Source organism: Cygnus atratus, chromosome 18 (assembly GCF_013377495.2).
Source record: "Cygnus atratus isolate AKBS03 ecotype Queensland, Australia chromosome 18, CAtr_DNAZoo_HiC_assembly, whole genome shotgun sequence".
NCBI classification, from domain to species: Eukaryota; Metazoa; Chordata; class Aves; order Anseriformes; family Anatidae; genus Cygnus; species Cygnus atratus.
The window spans coordinates 869,225-892,164 of record NC_066379.1 but is presented as its reverse complement, the minus strand read 5'-3'; the positions used below and the strand labels follow the sequence as shown (position 1 = coordinate 892,164).

The window sequence follows — 22,940 nt, the reverse complement described above, 5'->3', positions numbered from 1 at the left end:
AGCAAGTGTGCAGGAGAAATGTGGATGCCCTTGGTCACCTGGAGCAAGTCCCCAGGGGACTCACCCTTGCATCAGAGGAGAGTCTGGCTTCTAGCTCAACAGTGCTGCTTGACGATTGCAACAGTGTCCCAGCAGCTAAGTGGCCCAGGCTCCCACTGGCCCCATCACCTATCTGCTCTTAGACTTCCCAAAATATTGCTGAAGACAGATATAAGTAGCCACTTCCAGAACACAATGATACTCTGTGGTGTGATCACTTTTTGGGAAATTGCACTGGTTTTCCAAGCCCTTTGTAGCACCCAGCACCCACACCTGACCAAGCTGGAAGGATGTCCACACACGGCATGGCAAAGAGAACAGTCAGTCGTACAGGTTTTGCCTGAACACAAGAGTTTCTTCCATTATTCTGCAAAATGTGCTTGCAGTCACATGGAAAGGGACCTTTGCAAGAAAGAATAACTATGAAATATGAAGAACTGCTCTTCTGAACTTAAACACTTTCCAAATCACTTGCCCTGAGACTCCAACGGTAATAAATGGCTAGCATAAGAAACACAATTTGACTCTGAAAAATTAGCATGCTTAGAAAATTTCAAGCAATCCAAAGTATCCATGGAGTGTCATATATTTTACAGTTTAAGTATACACTCATGTCTCTTTGTCTTTCTCTTCAAAGGCTTTCACTGGCTGGTTGCCTGGGGAAAAGGAAAGCATGGTCTAGTCTATCCCATTTTTAGAGCATGCTAACGAACACACTAATAAGCACAGTCTATAACAAAAATATATTCCTTTGCAAGGATGCCCTGCTTATAGCCCTGACAGGCAACGTCTGTTTCCAGATAATTACTCAATGGCATTTGTTATTTAGCTAATATTCCTCCAAACTGATGTTCTGCAAACAGAAAGCAGATAACAATAACCACTTTCATGTGTTTTGAAAGCTCTTCTGCTACAGCTGATATAAAAATAAAAAATAAAAAAAATCTGAGGTCTTACTCCACTGTTTGCACCCCAGTGACACAAATGTAGCAAAGGTCAAATGTAACTGAAGTCACAGCACAAATTCAGGCTAGTGCAGTGTGAATTCTGGAGTCAACATCATAGTGCCACATCTGTAGGAGAGTAACTCAAACTTAGCTCAGGTGAGGGCCTGATCTGAGGGTTAGTTAGAAATGCATTAGGTGAATTTAACTGCACTTAAGTGCAGGCACCAGCTAGCGCTGACCTGGCACAGACTGCGTTGGTGAAAATAAGCTGCAGAAAAAATATGGGAGAAGGGTAAGAAATTGCAAATACTTTTGTAAATAAAATATCTATTATTTGTTTAAACATATCACTGGCTATGTAGGAGGCTGGCATCAGGCCAGTGCAACAGACTTTGAAGTCAATGTCCTGTAATAGATTGTTGGGTTGGAGGACAGAGAGCATTCTGGTCTTGAAGCCATCAGGCTCACCAGGGCTCCAGCACTTACACCTAGCAACCCAGCACACGTGGCAGGGAAGGACTGCAGAGGACAGCAATCGTGCCTCTGCCCCAGAGCAGAACAGCCCCCTCTAGGTCATTCCTGAAAGATGTGTGACAACCAATGGCCATCCTATCCACCCCCCCCCAGCAACACACTCTAGTGCTCTCTAACCTGTGCTGTTACCAAGTCTTACTCAATTACCAGCCCAAGATTTTCTGTTGCAGATTACGACCATTACTTATCCTTCTGCGTGGACATGCAGAACCATTTATCTTTGTCGTGCAGTACTTTTAAAAACTATTTTGCATCCTGTTTCCCTACAGCAATGTCATCTGTGTACTGAGCAATCTCCCTTCACTTCAGCCTCTTCTCATTGGTCTAATTTCTGGCTCAGTGATTTCTGTTGCTGCCTTCCAGACCCTTCCCACAGATCCCTTCAGATGCAGGACCCAGAAGGAGGCCTCGTTAGTCCTTGTGCCCATCTGACATTCTTCATGGTATTTCCTAGAAAGCTGCCTGCTGGCCTGGGGATGTGGTTCAGCTGCTGATAACTAGGTTCTCTTCAGTCTTTCATATTTTTTCCAATATTTATGCAGTTACTAATTTCTGTCTAAGACCAGTGACCAGTACAGAAACATCTCTGGTGGATTAAGTCTTCACCCCCTCCAGTGCTTAATCAGCTGGCTTACCTGTGGCTAACTGTGACCTGAATGTACTCCTTTCCAATTGTCCTTCTTGAACTGTATCCAGTGTATTTCGGATCATTTCTTCAATTGCTCCAAAACATTTTCTATTCCAATCTGTTAGTCTTGAATGATTCAGAGTTAAGAAGTATGTCTTCTGTCATCTAAGGCATTAATGAATATATTGAATAGCAGGAAAAATTGCTGCAGAACATGATTTGATATATTCTTCTGTTTAGACTGTGAACCATTCCTAATTCCTTTGGTGACCCACAGTTATGTTCCTTTTTTATGTTAGTCTTATCCAGACCAAATTTCTCTGGCTTGCATATGAGAAAACCATGTGAGATAATGTCAAAACATGCTTAGAGTCAAGCTACATGCCATTTTTTGTTTATTCCTGTAACAGAAATCTGTCATCTATCCATAAAAGGAAATTAGGTTGGTGTGATGTGGTTTGTTCTTCATGAATCTATCCTGGCTGTTACTCACCTCCTTGCTATCTTCAAAATCCATTTATACAGGTTGTTTGATTACTTGTTCCAATATCTCTCTGACTGGAATTATAATTTCCAGGTTTCTTCTCTCCATCTCTTTTGAAACTAGAAAATATGCTCTCCCTGGCCCAGTTTCCTAGAGAACTGGAGACAGTTGCTATTACTCTAGCCTTGTGTATCTCAAACTGTTTGGGAACATTTAACTATCTGAGTACTCTCCAACCTGTTCTCCAAACTGATAACTGGAGTTTCTATTGTCTTGTTGCTGAAGGTTCTTGGCTTAGTCATGTGATTGATAGTCATCTATCTTTTTAGTGACGATGTTTTAAAAAGGCATTAAATTCTGTAGCCATCTCAGCAGCATCCACAATTATTTCTCCTATTTATAGAACACAGACAGCACTTACCATTGCCTTCTGCTGGCTACAGAAATGCTTATAAAATCTTCTTCTCATGAACCTGTACAATTGTACTGTGGGTTTCCCAGTTTTCTCCAGCTGCTTGTGCTATTTTCTATTTATCCTGAAGGGTTTCACCTCTTTGAACTATGTACATTTTTATACTATCTATTCTAGCATCTCAACAAACAGGTAATAATTTCTCTAGGTTGTTCTCTAGCTCTTCTTAACCGGGCAATAAGCTTGTATTTGTATCTTTGAGGTCAGCTGCCACCAATACTGACTTCCTTGGCCCTGGAGAAAGATGTTATTGCACCTCTGTGTGCCTTTTTGTTCTTAAAGCCATGGAGAAGTTGGTACAAGTTCATCACAAGCTCCATTGCAGTGATCTGCAGCATGGATTTTCCCAACCCACACAATAGCTGGGGTGAAGAACTGCAGAGCACAGGAGCTGCAGGACCACAGTAAGGCTAAGTCAGCCTTATGTCTCACCACAGGGTGCCAGGCTTCCCACAGAAGCCATTGCTAACACTACACTGTGGAGTTGCCTTTGTGTAGGTCTCAAAGGTGAAATGGTATGCTGAGCCAGGAGCAAATCTACCACTCCCAGGTTTCGTCCTTTCCACGAGCTCTCATAATACTTGAGGCATCAGAAGCCCAAAGGAAACTGGAAAGAACACAGGTTAGCTGTGGGGATAGTGAACAGTCAGCAGCTCCATGCATGTTTTTCCCTTTATGAAGAATTTCTGCCCAAGAATCAGCCAGTGTCCAGGTGGAAAAAAATGCCATTTAGAAGCTCACCAAACCTAGACTGTACCAAATCCAAAAAAACTTGGGATGGCATCAGGGCCTCTGCTCTCTGTACCTTGTTGCTGCTCTAGTCAGATAATACTCTCTGCATTTGTGTTCTGCAGACTGAAGATTATCTCAAGCACAAGATCAGAAGCAGGCCTGAGAGATCAGACCTGGTCAACATGCACATTTTACAAGGTAAGCCTGCCTGAGATTCTCCCACATACTCCTTGTTTCTCCTGCCTGTGACTCATGTCTCTCCTGCCCCACTTGAGTTCCTTTCAGGACTCTCATCACAATTAACTTTGCCCCAGCTGCTCATGAGGGCCACAGTCAAAGGGGACATTGTATGGAATGGGACGTTGTACGGTATTCGGTTCAGACCTGACCTCCAGAAGGCAGGAGACACACTTTTCCCAACAGGAGCAGAAACAAGGCCATCTAATCTTTGTCCCATCTCTGGCAGGGACCAGTATGAGATGGTCTAGAAGACAGTGGGATATAGAACAGCTGTGAAAGAGTACTCTGTTGCACAGAGGTGCAGAGGTCTGATCCTCACAAAGTGCATACCATGGGCATTTGTGATGAAATCCTTGTAGCAGGTAGTTGTAATAACCTCCTAAAGGTAGACTTTTTTTTTTTTCCATAATTCTCATTATGTGTCAATTGATGTTGATGGAATCAATGACCCAAGCATAGCCATACAAAAAAAGGTTGAGCTCTGGTACCAGTCAGTGAGACCCAGCAGCTCTCCCCTCTCCCAGCCTGGCGTCCCCTCCCAGCCAGGGAGCTGGCAGTGCTCTGCTGCATCCTGTCACAGACAGCAGAACGCTGTGGTGTCCCTCGTTATCTTCAGAGATAACAAGCTCCTTAGAGACAGGGAGGATGTGCAGTCCCTCCTTGAGTCCTGTTAGTCCCTTGGAAGAAGCAGATTACTCTCTGGGAACTGTAAATGCTGGCCTCTGCTCTCAATATGGATGCAGTTCATATTTCTTTTTCCTCTGGCATGCAAGAGGTCTAAGCCCAGAGTCTGTGACAGATCAGTGCCACTCTCTTACTTTTCCCTTTTCTCTCCATCTGTAAAATGAGCCAGCATCACTGGCCATTTAACAGGTGGAAAGTGTCTTTCCCTTAGGCTAACTAATTGAAGCAAATATGAACTGGAATTGGGGCCAGGAGCTGTAAAACAGATGTGGAGATGGCTGCAGTCACCAGGCATTGACAGGGCCAGTGAGACAGAGCTGGAGGAGAGGTGGTGCAGAGATGGCTGGGCTGTGCATTGAGCACGCTGTCTGTGCCGCCCCACAAACACTTGGCCAGGGCCTCTGCTCCCATAAAGAGGTGTGCCCTGGATTTTCATGGACTTACAGGCCCATTTGGTTCATAACATGGCAAAGACATAATTGAAATTGGGCAGCTGAGACACTTGCTGTCATCTAAATGTCTTCCAGGCACACTTTCTACTACTGTTCACCTCAAGTAGCTCATGTGCTTCCTTTTCATATGTAATCTGAGGCCAAAATTGGCCTTAGATCAGCTCTCCTGACCTCCTGCAGAGTTTTCTTTGTTGTCTAGTATGAAGCTTGTGTTGCCTACAGAATCTCTTCCAGAAGACTGTCCAGTCTTTGAAGGCAGCACAGCTTAGATGCAGCTCTTCTTACTTTAAACCCCAAAGTGTAAAGGCATAGTCTAGTGTAGGATCCTGCTCCCTGACTACCAGGGTGCTCTGGTGCTACCAGAGGAGTCAGAATCTTTATTTGGGAAATCACCACTTTCTTTTGTAATTGGCCACTCTTCTCTCACCACTCAGTAAGTTAGAGCTTCTCAGTTTGGTTTGGTCTGGTGGTAGCTTCCAGATCTAGCAGCCTTTGTTATGCTCCTCTCCACCAGCTTGTTCTTCCCCTGAAGGCCTGAACACTGTCCTCATGCTGCCTCCAAACATTCCACTCTTGAAGATTCGGCTTTTTATTTTCCAGTGTAAGGAATTTGCTCCAGTTGTCAAACTCTGTTAACGGTTCTTTCCTCCAGCTGTTCCTTCAGAAGTAGGGATCCATCTGCATTAGGCCACAAGGCCCAATGGGCTCCTGGCAGGCAGGAGTCAGAGTCCACTTTTGCTCTCATGTTAGTCACAGCTTAATGAAATTTCCATTGCAGATCATTTCTGGGCCTTGGGAAGGATGGTCTGGCTGCAGACTGGGTTTGCAAGCCCAGGTTAGAAACAGAAGCTTTTACTTGGGAATGGAGAAGCTTGACCTCAGGCTCAGAGGAAGACGCAAGTCCCTAAATCCCATCTTGCTTCCCAGTCTCTGAGCAGCTCCTGCTGGACACTGAGCCATGCTCAGGTCTTGGCCACAGTCCAGAAGGCTGTGCTGAGGGGGGAAGTATGTTCTCACTGTGCAGTGTGCTTATGGATGCCCCAGGTCCTGAACTGATGCCTTCCATTTGGCCTTTTAGACTCAGCTGCAGAGGGGTCCATTCAGTCTACTCAAATGAAGCTGAAAAGAGCCCGACTGGCAGATGATCTCAATGAAAAGATTGCTCTCAGGCCGGGTCCTTTGGAGCTGGTGGAGAAGAATATTATTCCTGTCGACTCAGCTGTGAAAGAGGCCATAAAAGGTAGTGAAGTGAGCGTGTATTTTGTGTCGTGTGCATGACACGGGGCAGGGGCTGTCAAGGTTACACGGATGTCAAGCAGCAACTGCAGAAAGTGACCGACCTAGAGTTAGGAGCAGTGGCTGCATAATATTTAAAATTCCTTATTTTTCACCATAATATTGCAGTCCAGCACAGCCTGTGCTATCTCACCTAGGTCTATGAAAAGAGATCTCTCATCTTCTTAGCGCAGCCACCATGGGAAAATGAATCATTTCTCAGCCATGTCTTCTCAGAGAGAACACCTCGTTTCTTACTCCCCTTCCCTGCCCAAGGCTTTGAGCATGTAAATGGTATTGCTGGAGAAAGGTCATTCCTTCCTCCCTCACGTGGGACAGGGCTTGGGTGAACATGTGTGGGCATTATGCCAGTCTGGATTCTCCCACTTGTGACCTGCCAAGCTTTTACATCCCAACAAGAAGGGGTGAAATAGCCCCGTTTCAGAGAGGCTGACATTCTTTTTTTTTTTTTTTTTCACTGATGCCAGTGGCACACAAGGTCCAACAGAGTAGAGAGGAAGGGAAGGCATCACTGGGGTGCTAGACTGCTGGGGAATACAAGAAGCAGCCTGCATCCCAAAGCAGGCTATGCTCCTACCAACCATTTCCCATGCTGTTTATGTATAAGCTCAGTGTTTCTCTATTATCCACCTCCCAGCTGGAGGAGGGAGGCAGAATCCCCTGCAGTTATTTCCCCCATGCTGCTGCAGGGAGGCCAGTGCGGGAGCTGACACTAAGGAAAACGGTGACTCAGAGCTCACCAGTACCAAGACAGGGAGATCAGAAGGCAGAGAAAGGAGCAAGAAAACCTGCAGCATCCTGCTAGCCCAGCAGCCCACATTTCTGAAGTCTGGGCTCATCCCTCCACATCCAAACTGGACCTCAGGTCTCAAGTGGGGCACTGAGAGCTGTTTTGCCCCCAGGAACTCCTTGTTCTCTTGCTCTTGGTTCCTAAATTCATGAGATTATTTCCATTGGCGTAATCCCATGTTAAGTGTCTATTCTGGGCTCAGAACAAGCTGGGGACAGTAGCAGGGTTCTGGGACATGAGGGGTCTTTGAACTACAGGAGCAATGCAAAAAAATGGGAACTGAAACAGGAAGCGCTTTGACTTTGGTTTCATCTCAGAAACCAGCAGAAACATGAAAAACTGCAGGCTCAAAAACCCCTTTTCCTGTACTGCAATTGTTCCTGCTCTTCATTTTCCCTCTGCAAAGTGCACATAGAGTGTGCACAGTGGTTTCTTCAGTCTAGTTCTTGAGCCACCCTGGTTTCAGCATTTCACAGATCTTGCCTTTGACGGCAAAATGTTCCAGGACTCTGTTTGAAGAGGAATTTTTAGGGAGAGCTTTTAGGGAGAGTTCAAGCAAAATCTCCTCAGTCACTTATCAAAGGAGAGGAGTGAAAAAAAAAAAAGAAAAGAGAAAGAGAAACCATTAAAAAAATCCCCTCTTTATAAACAATCAAGGCAGTTTGAATATGACTTTATCCACTGGAGCCAAGGCTTGGAGGCTGGGAAAAGCATGTGTCAAATTTGAACAATGTTTGTCTCCAGCTGCCTTGTCAGGAGCTTGTGGTAAATAGAGATTTACAGGACAAAACTGTTAAAAACAAAAGTCTGGATTAAAATGATTTAGTCAATTTTGAAATTTCTCCCTTTAGCCATAGCCTTCCATCAATCATCTGCTGGGGAAAAACTTTCCCTGTAAGCCAGTTTTATCCCATTTCAGGTGAAACGCACAGCATGTTAGAGTCCAGTAGTAAGCTGTTTGGGTGCCATGAGAAGGAGGTGCTGCAGCTGCACCAGGGACACAATTTCAGTCCTCAGGCTTCTGTAGAAGAAAGCCTCAAGCTGAAGGCTCCTCAAACTGATTTTTGAAGTCAGAGGCACTTTGTGGTGCTCACAGCTTGGGGCAGAAGGTTGAAAAAAGAGCAGAGATGAGCACTGGGACTTCTGAACATTAAGCCTTTTGTTTTTGCAATACCAGAAAGATGACAAGATTTAAAATCATTTTACTTTAACCTTGGTATCCCAACTGTTTATATAGCGGAAAGTTCAGCTGACGTGTTCCTCTAATCACCTCCGGCAGGGTGAGCGGAAAGTGCCAGACCCCAGCCGAAAGCCCTAACATCCCAGTGACAGGAGGCCGCCAGTGCCCTACATAGCTGAGCAGTGATATAAGAACCTTTTTTTACCAGGTCCTTGTCATCACTTTGTCCAATACGTTTGAGAGGACAATACCCAGTGCATTAGAAACAGCCCCAAGCAAACACCATTCTGCCTGAGATTACAGCAGAGACATGGGATCATGAAATGACACGGTCAGCCCTGGGCTGGGTGAGAGAGACAGATAAGGGCAGCGCTCCCTGCTCCGCACAGGCCCCCAGTATCAGGCAGCAGGATGCAGCACATTCCTGTCGTGCCCCAGGCTGCCGCTGTGTCCTGAAGGTCCCTTGGGCTCTGTGCTTTGGCACGTTTTCTCCCCACATGCCTGTCAAATGCCAGCCTAGTGGAAGTCTTGGAGATCTACAAGTCCCTCTGCTTGGAGTGATTATTCCCAGGAGAGGATGCCCACACTTGTCTGTAGACACCCCAGCGCAAGGGATCATACAGCCTTGTGTTTCCTCAGGGAAGGTACAACCTCTGATGGCAGCTGTAGAGGAGAGGAAACAGGTCCTATGTCCAGACACACATGAGGAACCCCAGGCCGTGGGGAGCAGGGAGGAGAGAGGCTCTCCACAAGACACTTGCTCTAATATTCCTGTGCCTGCCTGCCCCAGAGCTGCCATGGCAAGTGTGCTGTTGAGCTGTTTGCATTTCTCTGCCAAGCAGACAGAGCAGCTCCTTGGGAACACCAGGGTCACAGAGGAGGCTGCTGCTGTTGACACTTGCAGAGCTGTGGATGGGGACAGGCACAGTGCACAGGACGCAGAGCCATGTTGTCAGGATACCAGCAACTGTTGACTGTCTGGGACCTCATCCCAACACAACCCCACGGCAGGCGGGCCCACCTTCTGCAGGGGTCTAGCTGCTGGTGGCTCAGGGACCCATCCTGGGGCGGGCAGCCAGGGCTCCCTGCTCCCTCACCCGCCCTGGCACCACAAGCTGGAGCAAGCAGAGATAAGCCTTTATCTCTGAGATAGGGGCAGGAGGGTGCGTGTCAGTGAGAAGGTGCACATTGCTAGAGCAGCCGCACAGACAGGTGGAGGCTTGTCCCTGAGCCCTTCCTATTTCCCCATTTGTCACTTCGCTATCGGCATGCCAAGCTGCCTGACAAATGCCAGACGTGAGCACGAGGAGATTATGAGCATGACCACGCTGCTCCTTCCTCTGCCCCCACCTGCAGCTCTCCCAAAGCTCACATGAGAGCTCTTCTTTTTCAGCACTTCATTTATCAGTAAAAGCCTGGGGTCAAGAGCTCTTGCCCATCTGACTATGAGGAGGAGTTCTGCAGGAGGGAGAATCAATGTCTGGGGCAGGCCTTGTGGCAGTCAGGAAGTAATGGCAGCAATCTGAAGCATTTCATGTGGCTGAAGTGTGTGGACAGCCACAGGACCCGGAAGCCTCTGTCCAGCTGCAGCCAGGTGCGCTCACCTTGGCTCTGCTGCCATGACATCGTCACCCTCCACGTCAATTTCAACCTCAGCTCTTCTGCTGAGGATCACTAAGTGTGATCGAGATGCTTGGCAGACTGGGGAGAGAGACTAATGCCCCTCTCCTCGTTTCAGTCCAAAGGCAGGTCGGGACAGCTGAGCTGCTCTGCACCAGCCCAGTGTGCTCATGCTCTCTCAGAGCCTCCTGCCTCTGACAGGCCAAGCTTCTCTGAGACCTCTTTTCTCCACTTCCCAAGTAATGTGCTCCCCACCAGCTTTGTTCATTTGGCTGTACGGGACTGGCCTGCAGGATCCTTTCCCATGTCAAACCAGCGATGCTGTCCTCAGACAATGGTTTGACATGGGATGAGGCATTTGAACACCTCGAGCACCAAGTCCTCAGCCTGTAGCCGGATCTGCAAAAGGGGGACACGTGGGAAACTGACCAGGTCCCGCAGGCCGGGACTGCAGGGCACGCTGCGGTTTCCGAGCGATCCGAGCGCTCCCCGCGCTGCCCTGTGCTCACCCCATCCCTCCAGCCGGGGACAGCCCAGCCGCTGGCTGCCACCCACGCCCGCTCCAGCCGGGGCGGCGGAGCCCGCGGCCAGGAGCCGGGGGCAGGCGGGCGCTGCTGCCCTGGGGCGGGCCGGCCGGCGGGGACGGGGGGGCACGCCGCTGACCGCCGCCTCCCCGCACCCGGCAGGTACGCAGGTGAACTTCTCCAAGCCACCCGACGCGTTCGCCTTTGAGGAGGACAGCAGCAATGACGGCCTGTCCCCGGAGCAGGCCAGGAGCGAGGACTCCCAGGGCTCCACGGAGTCGTCGGCGGGCACCAAAGCCTCGGAGCCGGCCCCGCCGGCGCCCTCGGGGACGCCCCAGGTGGGTGGCGCGGCCCGACCCGGCGGGGACGGGGCGGGGACGGCGCCCGAGGAGCGGGCCCGCAGCGAGCACCACCCGCCTGCTCCGCGGGCACGGCGGCGCCCTGCGGCTCCGGCCGAGACGGGGCCGGCCTCGGGCGTCTCGGGCGGTGCCGCCCTCTGCTGCCTCGCGGGGGCCGCGCAGCCGCCGGGCGGAGGCAGCGGGGAGCGGGGGGGTGGCCTCCGGGCTCTGGGAGGGAGGGAGGAGACCGGGGAGGGAACTGGGACGGACTGGGGGAAATGGGGAGACTGGGCTAGGGCACTGGGGTGGACTGGAATGGACTGAAAGAAAGTACTCTGGGCTGGGAGGACTGGGGGGGGGGAAGGGAGGGGGCACTGCGGGAACTGGAGGGATTGGGTCGTGCCAGAAGTAGCCTGCGGGCACTGAGGTGTACTGGGGGGACTGGGCCCTTCTGGGGGACTGAGGGGCCAAGGGTGCACTGGGAGGGGTGGGGACACAGGGCTGAGGGGGAGTGGGGTTAGCTGGGGCACTGGGGTAGGCAGGGATAGACTGGGGAGACAGGAAGGCTAGAGGGGACTGGGATAGCCTGTGGGAACTGGGAAGGGTGGGCTGGGGTAGGCATGGCAGGACTGGGATGGATGGGGGGACTGGAGAAGACTTTGGGCAGGGGAAGAGAGTGGCAGGTGTCCTATTCAGGAAAAGAGACACTTCCACTGAATATGGGTGCTCCAGACACACTGCTGTGAGCCCAGGGAGACCAGGCTGTCCTTTCCCCAGGGACTGCATGAGGTTTCCAAGCTCTCCATCTCCTTTCTCTGTGCCAAGAGACCTCTGCAGCCTGGTCAGGGCCCTCTGAGACCACCTTTGGAGAGGGCAGTGTATCAGCACTGGGGTGCAGAGCTGCTGCAGCTCAGCCCCTGGCTGCCGGAGTGGGGTGCAGCCCCTCGCCCTGCAGGAACTGAGCGTCAGGGTGGAGGGGAGGTTGTCTGTGGGGACAGGCTGTCCAGGGGGCCTGCATCTGCCCCACATCCCCTCACACTGCACCTCTTCCTTTCAGGATCACCCCCACGGCACTGAGGGCAATGCAGCGGAGCTGGCCTCGGGGCAGAGCAGCCAGTGCGACAGCCCCAAGCAAGCACCAGGACAGGACAGCCCACCCCTCCCGGTGCCCTCTGTGGTGAAGGTAATGTCTTCACGCCCAGGCTCCCTAGGAGAGGGAACAAGCACAGGGCAGGTGGCTGCAGCCAGGCCCGAAGCACCCAGGTGCTGCACCCCATGTGTCTGGCAAGTTTAGGGGTTTGGCCTCGAAGGCCTGGAATAATGGAGATGGATCCCATTGTCAAGTACTGCAAGTTGACTTCATTTTTTAACTATAAAAGGTAGAGCTTTGGTCCCTGCTCAAGGTGATTGAACAGTTCCTTTATTGGAATATCCCCTGGAGCTGGAAACAGGAGACACAAGGCAGCAGAGAAATACCTTCAAGGCAAGGAAAGTCATTCTCCTTCTCATGTGCTCTTTAGCACATCTGGGATGAAATGTTGCCCGTGGGGAGTCACACACATGTTTAGCTGCTCACAGAGCTGGGCTGTCAGGCTGCCAGCAGGACGTGCCCTTGCTCTGCCAGGTCTCCAAATTCCCACAGGAGTGACAGGACCTCTTCTCTCCACTAATTCCTTTGCTTCTTGTACCAACAGTCAAAATCATCCAGTGATAGCAAGAACCGTCACAAAAAGCCCAAGGACACCAAGCCCAAGGTGAAGAAACTGAAATATCATCAGTACATCCCTCCAGACCAGAAAGCAGAAAAGTCCCCTCCGCCCATGGATTCTGCATATGCCAGACTCCTCCAGCAGCAGCAGCTCTTTCTGCAGCTCCAGATCCTCAGTCAGCAGCAACAGCAGCAACAGCAGCAGCAGCAGCAGCAGCAGCAGCAACAGCAACACTTCAGCTACCCAGGGATGCACCAAGGCCAGATAAAGTGAGTGACAAGGTGCCAGTATCAGGGCTTAGTCCTGTCTCCCTCCAAGCTTTCCTCTTCCCTGCCATCTGTGCCAGTGCAAAGGGGATAAATGCATGCAAAGGAAACATAAAAGCTTCAAAGTATAGCAGTCTTCTGAAAAGCTGTTCTGGCTTTGTGCACTGGTTGGGGAACCTGTGACGTGCTGGTAGGTCACCAGCAATCTCCTTGCAGCCCAAACTGGTTTTCCTGGGGGGTTGGTGGTCCTTCAAGTCTCATACAGGAGATAGGAGCCCCAAGGGAGCAGAGAGATGGTACGTCATATAGCACTGGGCACAGAGACCCTGGAGGACAGACGTGTTACCCCAAATCTCCTTTGTTATTTCAGGCAATCAAATGAGCAAATGGTCAAAAGTTCAAATTCTTCATCAACTTCTGTCAACAACACCCCTCTTTCTCCTGTGAAAACCACCTTTTCGGGCCAGACTTGTGTCTCATCTATCAAGCCAGGCCCTCTGCCATCTAACCTGGATGATCTGAAAGTGAGTTAAAACTTTGTCACCACAGGAGCAGAATCTCATAGCCTGAATGTGCTTTGCTACCCCTTATGTGTGCAGTGTAGTGCAGCGGGCTGTGCTGCAGGGACTGACTGTGTTACAGATCAGCAAACCAGAACCACCACGCTACGTGCAAACCCAGGCATACAGCATGATGAATCAGGAATCGATTGGTGTTGTGGTAACTAAAAACATGGACTTCCTGCTCTGCGGGTATCACATAGGTGCATTGCTCCTGTGCACATTTCAGCAAACCCTGCATCTTGAGATGGCTGCAGGCCAGGGTATCAGGTCAAAGTCTAGAGAACAATCTGTGCTGCTGCTCCTGTAGCTCATGGCCCCATACCTTCAGTAGTTTTATGGTGGATGTCTTGGATACTGCTAGCAGACCAGACAGAATGTGTCAGTGTTGCCTTGACACCAACTCAGTGACTCAGCTTCTCAGTGGTCATTGCAAGCCCATGCTGCAGTTCCTCTGCCAGCAGCATCCAGGCCAGACCGGCTCTCTGGAGAAGCAGGTATCCCCTGGAGTCTGCGGCTGTAAGCACTGATTTGAATAGTATCTAAATCTCTCACATAGGCGAGAGAGGCAGGGAACAACAGAAAATCATTCAAATCACTGATTCTTTTATAATTTGTTAACAGAGCCTCAGCCATAGGGAAGGCCAATCTTTTTTTAGAAGGAGAGACCTAGGGGAAATGGATTTCTCCATCGTTATTAGATGGAGAAATAAGATGAGGTAGAAATAACATGTGCTTGGCCATAGCTATAACCTTGCTCAGATGCCTGAACCTGGTGCAGATGCCTGAACATGGAGTAGCTGGCTCCAGAGATCTGTGGTCATGTTATCTGAGCTAAAGGATAGTTCCTGGCCTGTGTTGAAAGTCTGCTCCGGTAGATACTACTGCTAGGAAAGGAACCATGGATTATTTCCATGGCCCAAGGACCACTGCTGGTTCACGGAGAGCAGTCACAGATTCTGGAGGAAGAAAGAAGGTTTTCCTATTAGGAAAGATCAGGGTCCTGTGGTAGTCAGGGCTGTGCATGCTGACTGATCACCTGGGGAGCCAGAGCTTTAAAGCAGGAGGCATGGAACCTATGATATGAGGCTTGTTGTGAGAAATGTCACGTTTCTAAAGCACTCAGCTGCAAGGGGAAGCACAAGGAATGATTATTGGTCACTTTTCTTCTAGGTGTCAGAACTGAGACAACAGCTCCGAATAAGAGGCCTTCCTGTATCCGGTACCAAAACAGCGCTGATGGAACGGCTGCGGCCCTTCCAGGAGTGCAGCAGCAATGCAGTGCCAAACTTCAGTGAGATCACAACTGTAACCTTTCCAGTCACTCCAACAAGCACGTTGTCAAGTTACCAGTCGCAGTCCTCCACCAGCATGTTATCAAATGGCTTCTACCACTTTGGCAGCACCAGCTCCACCCCACCCATCTCTCCAGCCTCCTCCGACCTCTCTGTGAGTGGCTCTTTGCCAGACACATTCAATGATGGGCCCATGTCTTCTCCACAGTTTGGTCTTCAACCATCTCCAGTTCATGGTAGTGCTGAAGAAAGCCTCATGAGCAGCATGAATGGAGGGAGCATCCAGCTGGAGCTGGAAGGGATTGACACAGAGAAAGACAAAATGCTGGTGGAGAAGCAGAAGGTCATCAATGAATTGACATGGAAGCTGCAACAAGAGCAGAGGCAGGTGGAAGAGCTACGGATGCAGCTCCAGAAGCGAAAGAGAAGCAATGGCCTTGAGGAAAAACAACAGCCCACTCAGCATTTCTTTGGTGTCCCCATCAAGCAAGAAAATGCAGTGTCCAGCTGCCCATTTGCATCCAAACAAACTGCCTTAAAAGGCCAAGCCAGCAGCTCAGATAAGTTAAGTAACTGTGGTGTGCCACAGCTGTCTCACATTGTAAATAGCCACTGCCTGGAGGCTGCAGGGCAAAGCACCATCACCTCCTCAACATTCCTGAGCCCGCAGTGTTCCCCCCAGCACTCTCCTCTCGGGGCTGCAAAGAGCCCGCAGCACATCAGCCTGCCGCCGTCCCCTAATAGCCACTATCTCCTGTCGGTGTCCCCCGGCTCACAGGCAGAAGGGCGCAGCGGGTCCCCACAGACCAACAGTTGCCTTCGCACAGCATCGGTAAGTGGAGAGCACCCCAGCTGTCATCTAGGTGGTGAACACGCTCATATCTGTGGCCATTCACACAAATGTCTCTGAGTGCTTTTCTATCAGGCTGGGACAGCTGGCATCCAGGATGGGCACCCAGGGGGTTGCAGGAGCATGCGGGGCTGCCTGTAAGGCAGAGTAGCTGAGATGGAGAATGGATTGGAAGCTAATGGCACTGCAGGGTCCTTTGCAGGGTGTTTCCTGGAGAACCCTGCTGCCACCACATCCAATTGCCCTGGGGGAGCACAACCCAGCTCCTCTGTTCCATGGAGCCCTGGCACAGCTCCTTATGCCCTGGGGGAGCCCTGGCACAGCTCCCTCTTCCCCAGAGGACCCCAGCACAGCTCCCTCTGCCCCTGGGTGAGCACTGGCAAAGTTCCCTGTGTCCTGGGAGAGTCCTGGCACAGCTTCCTCTGCCGTGGAGGGACCTGGCACAACTCTCTGCCCTGGGGAAGCATTGGCACAGCTTCTTCTACCCTAAAGGAGCCCTGATGCATCTCCATGTCCCCTCAAGGGGAGGCTCTGGCACAGCTTGCTGCGCCCCTGGGGGAGTCCTGGCACAGCTTCCTCGGCCCCATGATGTTCTGGCACAGTTCTCTCCACCCTAGGGAAGCCCTGGCACAGCTCCCTCTGCCCCATGGAGCCCTGGCACACCTCCATCTGCCCCATGGAGCCCTGGCACAGCTCCCTCTGCCCCTAGGAGCCCTGGCACAGCTCTATCCACAGTGGGGAAGCACCAGCACAGCTCCCTCTGCCCCGGGAGGTCTCTGGCACAGTTTCCTATGCCCCTGGGGAAGCCCTGCAATACTAGTCAGCATCTTGCTAAGCCACTGCAGCTCCTAGCAGTGTAAGGTACTTTAACCACTGGGTTGAAGGAAGGCAGTTACCCCAGTCATATGGGAAGCCTTTTCTTGGGGAGATGATAAAGCAGGGCTTGCCACTGGGATCTGCAGTCAGGACAGAGCTTGTGCCACCCCCTCAGGCCACCAGCACTGCAGAGCTGTCCCTTTAGTGTCTCCTCATTCAGCCCTCAGGGTGCTATGAAAGCTTGGAGAGGGAGGGGCACATGCTGCCAACACACAAAAACAGCACAAAGGGCTGCTTATCACAGCCCCATTTCATCCTAACACCCTACCAGGGTTTCCCAGGCAGTCGTAACACCCATCATATTTGTTGTCTGTAAAGCACGCACAGTGGCTCCGGGTGCACGGCGCACCCGCAAAGTGTTTGGGCAGATGCAGAGCAGGTGTGCGCTGAGTGTGCAACAGGCGCGCGCAAAACAACCACCACTGCACGCAGCGCTCACGCAGGACAGCTCAGGAGCCACAGCCCCACAGCCAGCACCCTGAGCAGTGTGCAGTGTCAGCAGGGTGCAGTGCTGCGGGGTGACAAAGTGGGATGCAGCCTTGTCACTAAGCTGCTCAGAGGACGGCGATATAGGTGACATGGGCAGTCAGGCACGGTGCTGTCGGGTGGGCAGAGGGGAGCAGCACTCTTGGGGTGAGACAGGAGGAGAAACAGAGTGCTGCAGTGGGACGAGCAGCGGGGTGCGGTGCTGCAGGGGTGAAGTAGGCAACGCGGGGCATGCTGCTGGGGTGATAGAGGCAATGGGGTGCATTGCTCTGGGTGATCTGGGCACAGAGCAGTGACTGCCGTGGGTAGGGTGCAGTGGCGACCTCAGCAGTGGGGCACAGAGCTGGGGGTGCAACAAGCAGTGGGACAGAGCACCGTGGTGCAAAGCACAGTGGAGTGCAGCGCTGTGGGACTATGCTCCAAGAGAGGCAGTGGGATTGCTCAGAAAAACCAGAGAGCAGTCACGGGGCACCAGCAGGGAGCAGCAACACCTCAAGGACTCCTCCAGCTCTTTCCCCATTGCCAGAGCACAAGGAGCACATTTAGGGGTTGGCTTTGCAATGTCCTGCAGCTCATCGTGGCTGTGAAACCACTGTCCTGGGCTTCCCTGCGGGCCTCAAGACAAGGTGAACAGCAGCTTGCAGTCACTGGACCTTTAGGTGATGTCCTTCCTGGAAGAGGGTGGCCCTCTTGCTGGCAAAAAGCTGGCACCAGTATGCAGGTGTTTGGTATGGGCACAGAGAAGGCCTGTGGGCAGTGACTCTTTTGGGCAGTCTCCATGAGCTGTCCCAGGACAGGTAGTGACAGAGAAGGTCCCCAAAGGAAGGAGCTGAGAGGCAACTGGTAGCTGGGGGAGCATTGCGCTCCTGGGCATAACCTCCTCTCCCTCTTGCTCCGCACATTCACAGATAAACCACAGATAAAGTCACAGCTCTGCAAGACCATGCCTGCGGCCAGATCTCAGTCAGCGACCAGGGTTCAACCCGGCCCTGGATCCCCCCGGTGACCTCAGAGCTAACCCAAAGAGCTGTTTTACCTCCCTCTTTCCTGCCCAGAGGCCAGGCACTTTGAGCTGATTTGACCTGCAATATCATTAGTTCTCCTGGTTTCGTTCTGGCTTCAACTGGGGCGAAAGAGGGCCTCCCTCTGTGCCGAGGAGCGTAACCTTTTCCCTGTGCATTGACTCCGTTTCCCTGTATTTCCCCCACGCAGATGGCTACGCAGGCAGGTCAAAAGTTTTCTATTCCATCCCCAAGTTTTTGTAATTCAAGCCCAGTCCTCTCAGAGGTAAAGCAGCCTCCACCCTATGAGGATGCAGTAAAGCAGGTAACTGCATGATTTTTACTTTCTATAGGGCTAGGGCTGTGCAGAGTGTTCTTTTGTGGTTAATGTAACTGTCAGCTGCAGGAGCTACAACCCATTATGGGATCTCTGGGTAGGACAAGCCTTTTTACATAAGGAATGGGGATTCTTTGAAGAGTCAGTTACTAAATGACTGCCACAAAGCAGTCAGACACCGTGCTAGAAGGGATAGCATCTTCTGTGCTGATGAAAGGTGCCTGGGGTCCAGACATCCCATACAAATGCCCCAGGACTTCGTTGTCTTCTTCTTCAGGGTGCTCAGGGAAACAGACCCTGGAGCATCCCTAATGGCCATTCTTTGGGACACCTCACCTAGCCCATTAGCAAAGTGCCCTGCTGATTGCCATCTGCTTAACCTTATCCTGGAGCCACATGCCCTTAGCCTTATCCTGGAGTGGTGCTCCCATGGGGAGGAGCTCCTGTCTCCCACGAACTCCTTACTTCTTGTGACAGTCCGTCAGCAGCCTCAGTGCCGGTCGCGGTGCCTTTAGGAACATAGAGTGATACCATTGGCAGTGCTAAAAATTGGCTTATGCTGGCTGGCAGGGAGGTGTGCAGAAAGTCCTTCCAGTATGGGGTCAGGGAGAGGAGGATGCCGTTACGTTATCCCCAGTGAGGCTGCCGGGACTGCAAGCAGGCACGTGCCAGTGCTAGATGCCAGGTCCAGGTCTGGATGTCCTGGTTGCTCTGGGCAGAGGCAGTTTGCAGTGTCACTGAGCACAGACAGGCTTGGTGGCAGGGCGGGGGAACCTGGCTCAGTGCTCTCCAGATCTGCTGCACGTGTCCCAGGTCCCTGCGGTGCTCATCTGAACACTGCTGCCAGCCCCATGCGCCTCTCATGGGGTCTAGAGCCACCTACCTGGCGCGTGGCTGGAGGGACTCTCCTCCTAATGCCCTCTACTCTCCTCTTTGCCGTTTGCTGCAGCAGATGACTCGAAGTCAGCAGATGGACGAACTCCTGGACGTGCTGATTGAGAGCGGAGGTACGCACTGCTTCTCTGTTCCCTCCAGGGCTTCCCCTCCATCAGGCATAGGCGGGGGGGCCCAGAGCTCTCAGTGTGCTCCAGTGGAGCTGCCTGAGCTGGGTGTAGCTTTCATTTGCCTCCCTATGCCAGGAGCCACTGAGATTGACTCCAAAACCACACCGGACCTGTGCTGGTGAGGAAGCCTGCCAGAGCCTACTTCTGCACATGCCCCAAACCATTGCGGGAGTCTGGGCTCAGGGTGTCACCTATGCAGCCTGCTCAGGAAGGACTGCGGGGTGACAGCACTGCCAGCGCCCTCCCCACGCAGAGCCCCCGCTGCCCTCCGCCACTCCCAGTGCTGCCAGTGCCATCTCCCACGTAGAGCACTGCGGTGCTCTCCCCTGTGCAGATAGCTGCCAGTGCCCTTTCTCGTGCATGACCCTATCCATGCCCGCCCCCATGGGGACAGCTGCCAGTGCTCAAGTCCTAGAGATGGGGTCCAAAACCAGGGGAGCTGAGATCAGGAAGTGGGAACATGGGGGGCTTCCCACAGGGAGGGTGGGTGAGCAATGCCAAAGGGATTGAGTTGGGAGTGGGTTTGTGCAAGCATGCCCAGCCCAGGAGCCCAGCTCAGGGGCCTTGGCTGTGCCTCTGGGCCAGCAGTGATGGGCACTGCCAAAGCACTTCAACCCAGTCTTGTTTGCTGCACAGAAATGCCAGCCAATGCCAAGGAAGACCGGTCCTGCCTGCAGAAAGTACCTCACATAACAGTGTCTACAGGGAACTCCAGCACTTCTCTCCCAAAGTCATCTGCCGCATTCGAACAGGTCTCCTCCACCCAGCTCCCGTTCGAGCACTGTCCAGGCGGTGGTGACACTCACCTCGAGGTCCTGCTGAATGCTCACAGCCCACTGGGGAGAGTCAGTGAAATTGCCCTACTGAAGATGGGAGAAGAGTCCCACTTCGAAGGGATGATAGAGGGGTTCTCCAGCAAAGCTGCAGATGAACTGCTCACCTCCCCGGAGATTTTACAGACTCCTCTCTCACCAATGGAAACACAGCTCTCCCCTTCCCCTGCTGATGGCTCTGGTTTACAAATGAGTTTCACTGAATCTCCATGGGAAACGATGGAGTGGCTGGACCTCACGCCCCCCAGCTCTGCCACCGGCTTTGGCTCGCTCACCTCTGCGGGCCCCAGCATCTTCAACATTGATTTCCTAGATGTTACTGATCTCAATCTGAACACCAGCATGGACCTTCACCTGCAGCAGTGGTGAACAGGAGGGCGGCGGAGGCAGGATACTATGAGCCTGCAGCAGCCAGCGCAGTGTTTCCGTCATGCCGGAGAACACATAGGGCTAACATGCCAGAATCAGGGGAAACTGGAGCCATTTTCCCAGTGAATAAACTTGTTTGAATTTCCTGTTACTGCAAAGTGACAGCTCAACAGCTCTGGTACTTTGGTTTTCCTCCATTGACACATCCCCACAAAGGATACCTTTATCAACACTCCTTTAGATTGACAGTTGTCTAGAACTTCGATTTTGTTCCTCTTACCTTTTTCTCCCCAGTTTTAGCAGTCACTCCCATGAGAACTGGAGCAGCTCATGACAAAACTGTGTGGTGAGGACACCTCAGCTGGGAAGCAACAGGGAATCATCCAGAGGTTGCTGCCCCCTTCCCTTTTGCCTGTCCAGCTATTTAGGCCATCGTGCATGGCTCACCTTAGCCATGCCAGGTCAGGAGGATTGGGAGCAGGGAGGTCCAAGGGCTCTGCCCAGCCAGGGCAACAAACACACTTCTCTGTACAGCCAGACTTGCCTTACATCCTTCCTTCTGTCCCCAAAGCCATGTTCCCACAGTCCCTGCACAGCTGTGCTCCAGGTGAGTGAGAGATGGAGCCGATGTTCATGGTGGTACTTTGGGATGTTCTCAGGCTGCCTGTGGGGCTGAAAGCCAAAGAGCTGTCCTGGCTGCAGTCTGAACTGGATCAGGCTGAAGCCTGTGACCTTGAAGCAGAGAGGTCTGGATGCTGGAGGCAGCTGCTCAGGCCTCAGGTGCAGGTATTGAAGGGCTGTGGCATTCTGGTGCAGCTGGCGTGTCCCAGCTAGTGTGGTACAGATGAAGTGTTAATATGTTCTGATCCAAGGTAGAAGCAAGTCATATGGAAAATATAGCAAAGCTTTGCAGGGACTGTCCTCTGCACAGCCAAAAATCGGGGTGGATCTCCACTGCCCTGCATGACCTGGGAGCAGGGGCAGCCAGGAGCCGCCATTCAGCCACCTGGTGTGGGACAGGGCTGAGCAGGCCCTTGTGTGCCTGTGGTTTTGTGTGAGCACCTGCTTTGCTGTCTCCACTCCTCCGCCATCCAGAAGGCTTCCTTTTTCCCATTCTTCCTCGATCCCCAGCAGTGATCTTCCTTTCCCAAGTTTACTCCGGCATCACTGTTCACCCAGCTCAGAGCAAAGCCATCTGGAGAACAGCTGTGAATCACTGAGCCTAGAGGAGCTTGTTCTTGTGAAGCCAGCGAAGATGGATGCTCTCCTGCAGTAATGCCTCCAGTTTGAAGTCACCAGCATTTCTCCTGCAAGTCTCTGTGCAATATACTTCCTCGGGCTCTAATGAGGAGGAGCCTTTGCTTCACTTCTTGGCTTCCACCAAAGAACTTACTGCAGACTCTTTGACGGACACATCTACTTCTTTGCAATTCTGGTTTTGCCAAAGTAAATATTGTTGCTGACAAAGATTGTTAAACTATTTACAGACTGTGTGTATTTAATATTCGTGTTACTGGAAAGACATCACATTGGAGATGCGGCAGCTGGGGAGGAGGCCCAGCGCGAGGGGCACCACGGGCAGCCTGGCCACGGCTTCTGCGGGGCACCCGCACCCAAGGCTGCCGGAGCTGCCAGAGGAGGCTCTGTGGCCACTGCTGTGTCTCAGCTTATGGCGTTGTTGCATGCTGTATAAAGAACATGGCAGTAGCTTTTAAGTCACTATTTAAAGCACCACTTTTCTATTGTACAAATGGTCACAATGCACTGCTAGGATAGACGATCACAGGTTGCATTTTTTTAAAAAAAAATCTTTTTCTAAGTGAGAGATTTTTAGAAGCCGTTCCATGAAGAATATTAATAGCACTTGAATCAGAGTAGTGTTAGCTGCTACACTGCGTCATTGTACAGGGCTTTCCAGACAACTTTCTCCTCTCAACAAATGTATTTCCTTATTTAAAGGGATGCTGTCAGCTTCAAAGTTGTAAGCAAGCACATTTCCTTACCTATGTTACCAGCAACACCTTCATTATTAAAAACCCCTTTGTCTTGCCACTACGTCTGCTCGCAGTCTGCTGTTTGATTTTGCTGGGCTGGGGCAGTGACAGCCATCCCAGCTGTGTTTATTTCATTTCAGCTCCATTCCAGGGAGCAGCTACAATCTTTGCAGAAGTTTGATTTTAAAGAAACAGTTTCTCCTGGGAGATTTCTAACCAGTCTCCCATTTCCAAAGACTTTTCCTTCTGTTGGCTTTGGTTTTGCTTTGTTCTCCTGCAAACCCTGCTCCACTGGTCAGCATCCTGTTCAAAGGGAGCTGCTGGTACTCTGGGCTGCTGA

At 51.7% G+C, this 22,940-nt stretch overlaps 1 protein-coding gene across 18 annotated transcripts in view; it reads left to right on the top strand.

The window, feature by feature from the left end:
* Nucleotides 1-22,655, top strand: part of MYOCD (myocardin) — a 255,272-nt gene extending 232,617 nt beyond the window's left edge. For 10 of the 18 annotated variants that reach the window (XM_050714347.1, XM_050714342.1, XM_050714343.1 and 7 more), the window contains 9 exons: nucleotides 3,959-4,034; nucleotides 6,291-6,452; nucleotides 10,785-10,960; nucleotides 12,018-12,143; nucleotides 12,655-12,938; nucleotides 13,306-13,459; nucleotides 14,669-15,622; nucleotides 19,290-19,347; nucleotides 20,041-22,655. In XM_050714347.1, the coding sequence (XP_050570304.1) occupies nucleotides 3,959-4,034; nucleotides 6,291-6,452; nucleotides 10,785-10,960; nucleotides 12,018-12,143; nucleotides 12,655-12,938; nucleotides 13,306-13,459; nucleotides 14,669-15,622; nucleotides 19,290-19,347; nucleotides 20,041-20,606 (2,556 nt within the window). In that variant the 3' untranslated portion in view covers nucleotides 20,607-22,655. The remainder of the gene's footprint in view (nucleotides 1-3,958; nucleotides 4,035-6,290; nucleotides 6,453-10,784; nucleotides 10,961-12,017; nucleotides 12,144-12,654; nucleotides 12,939-13,305; nucleotides 13,460-14,668; nucleotides 15,623-19,289; nucleotides 19,348-20,040) is intronic. The other 8 variants (XM_050714350.1, XM_050714348.1, XM_050714351.1 and 5 more) reach the window with 3 other exon arrangements.
* The last annotated feature ends 285 nt before the right edge of the window (nucleotides 22,656-22,940 follow it).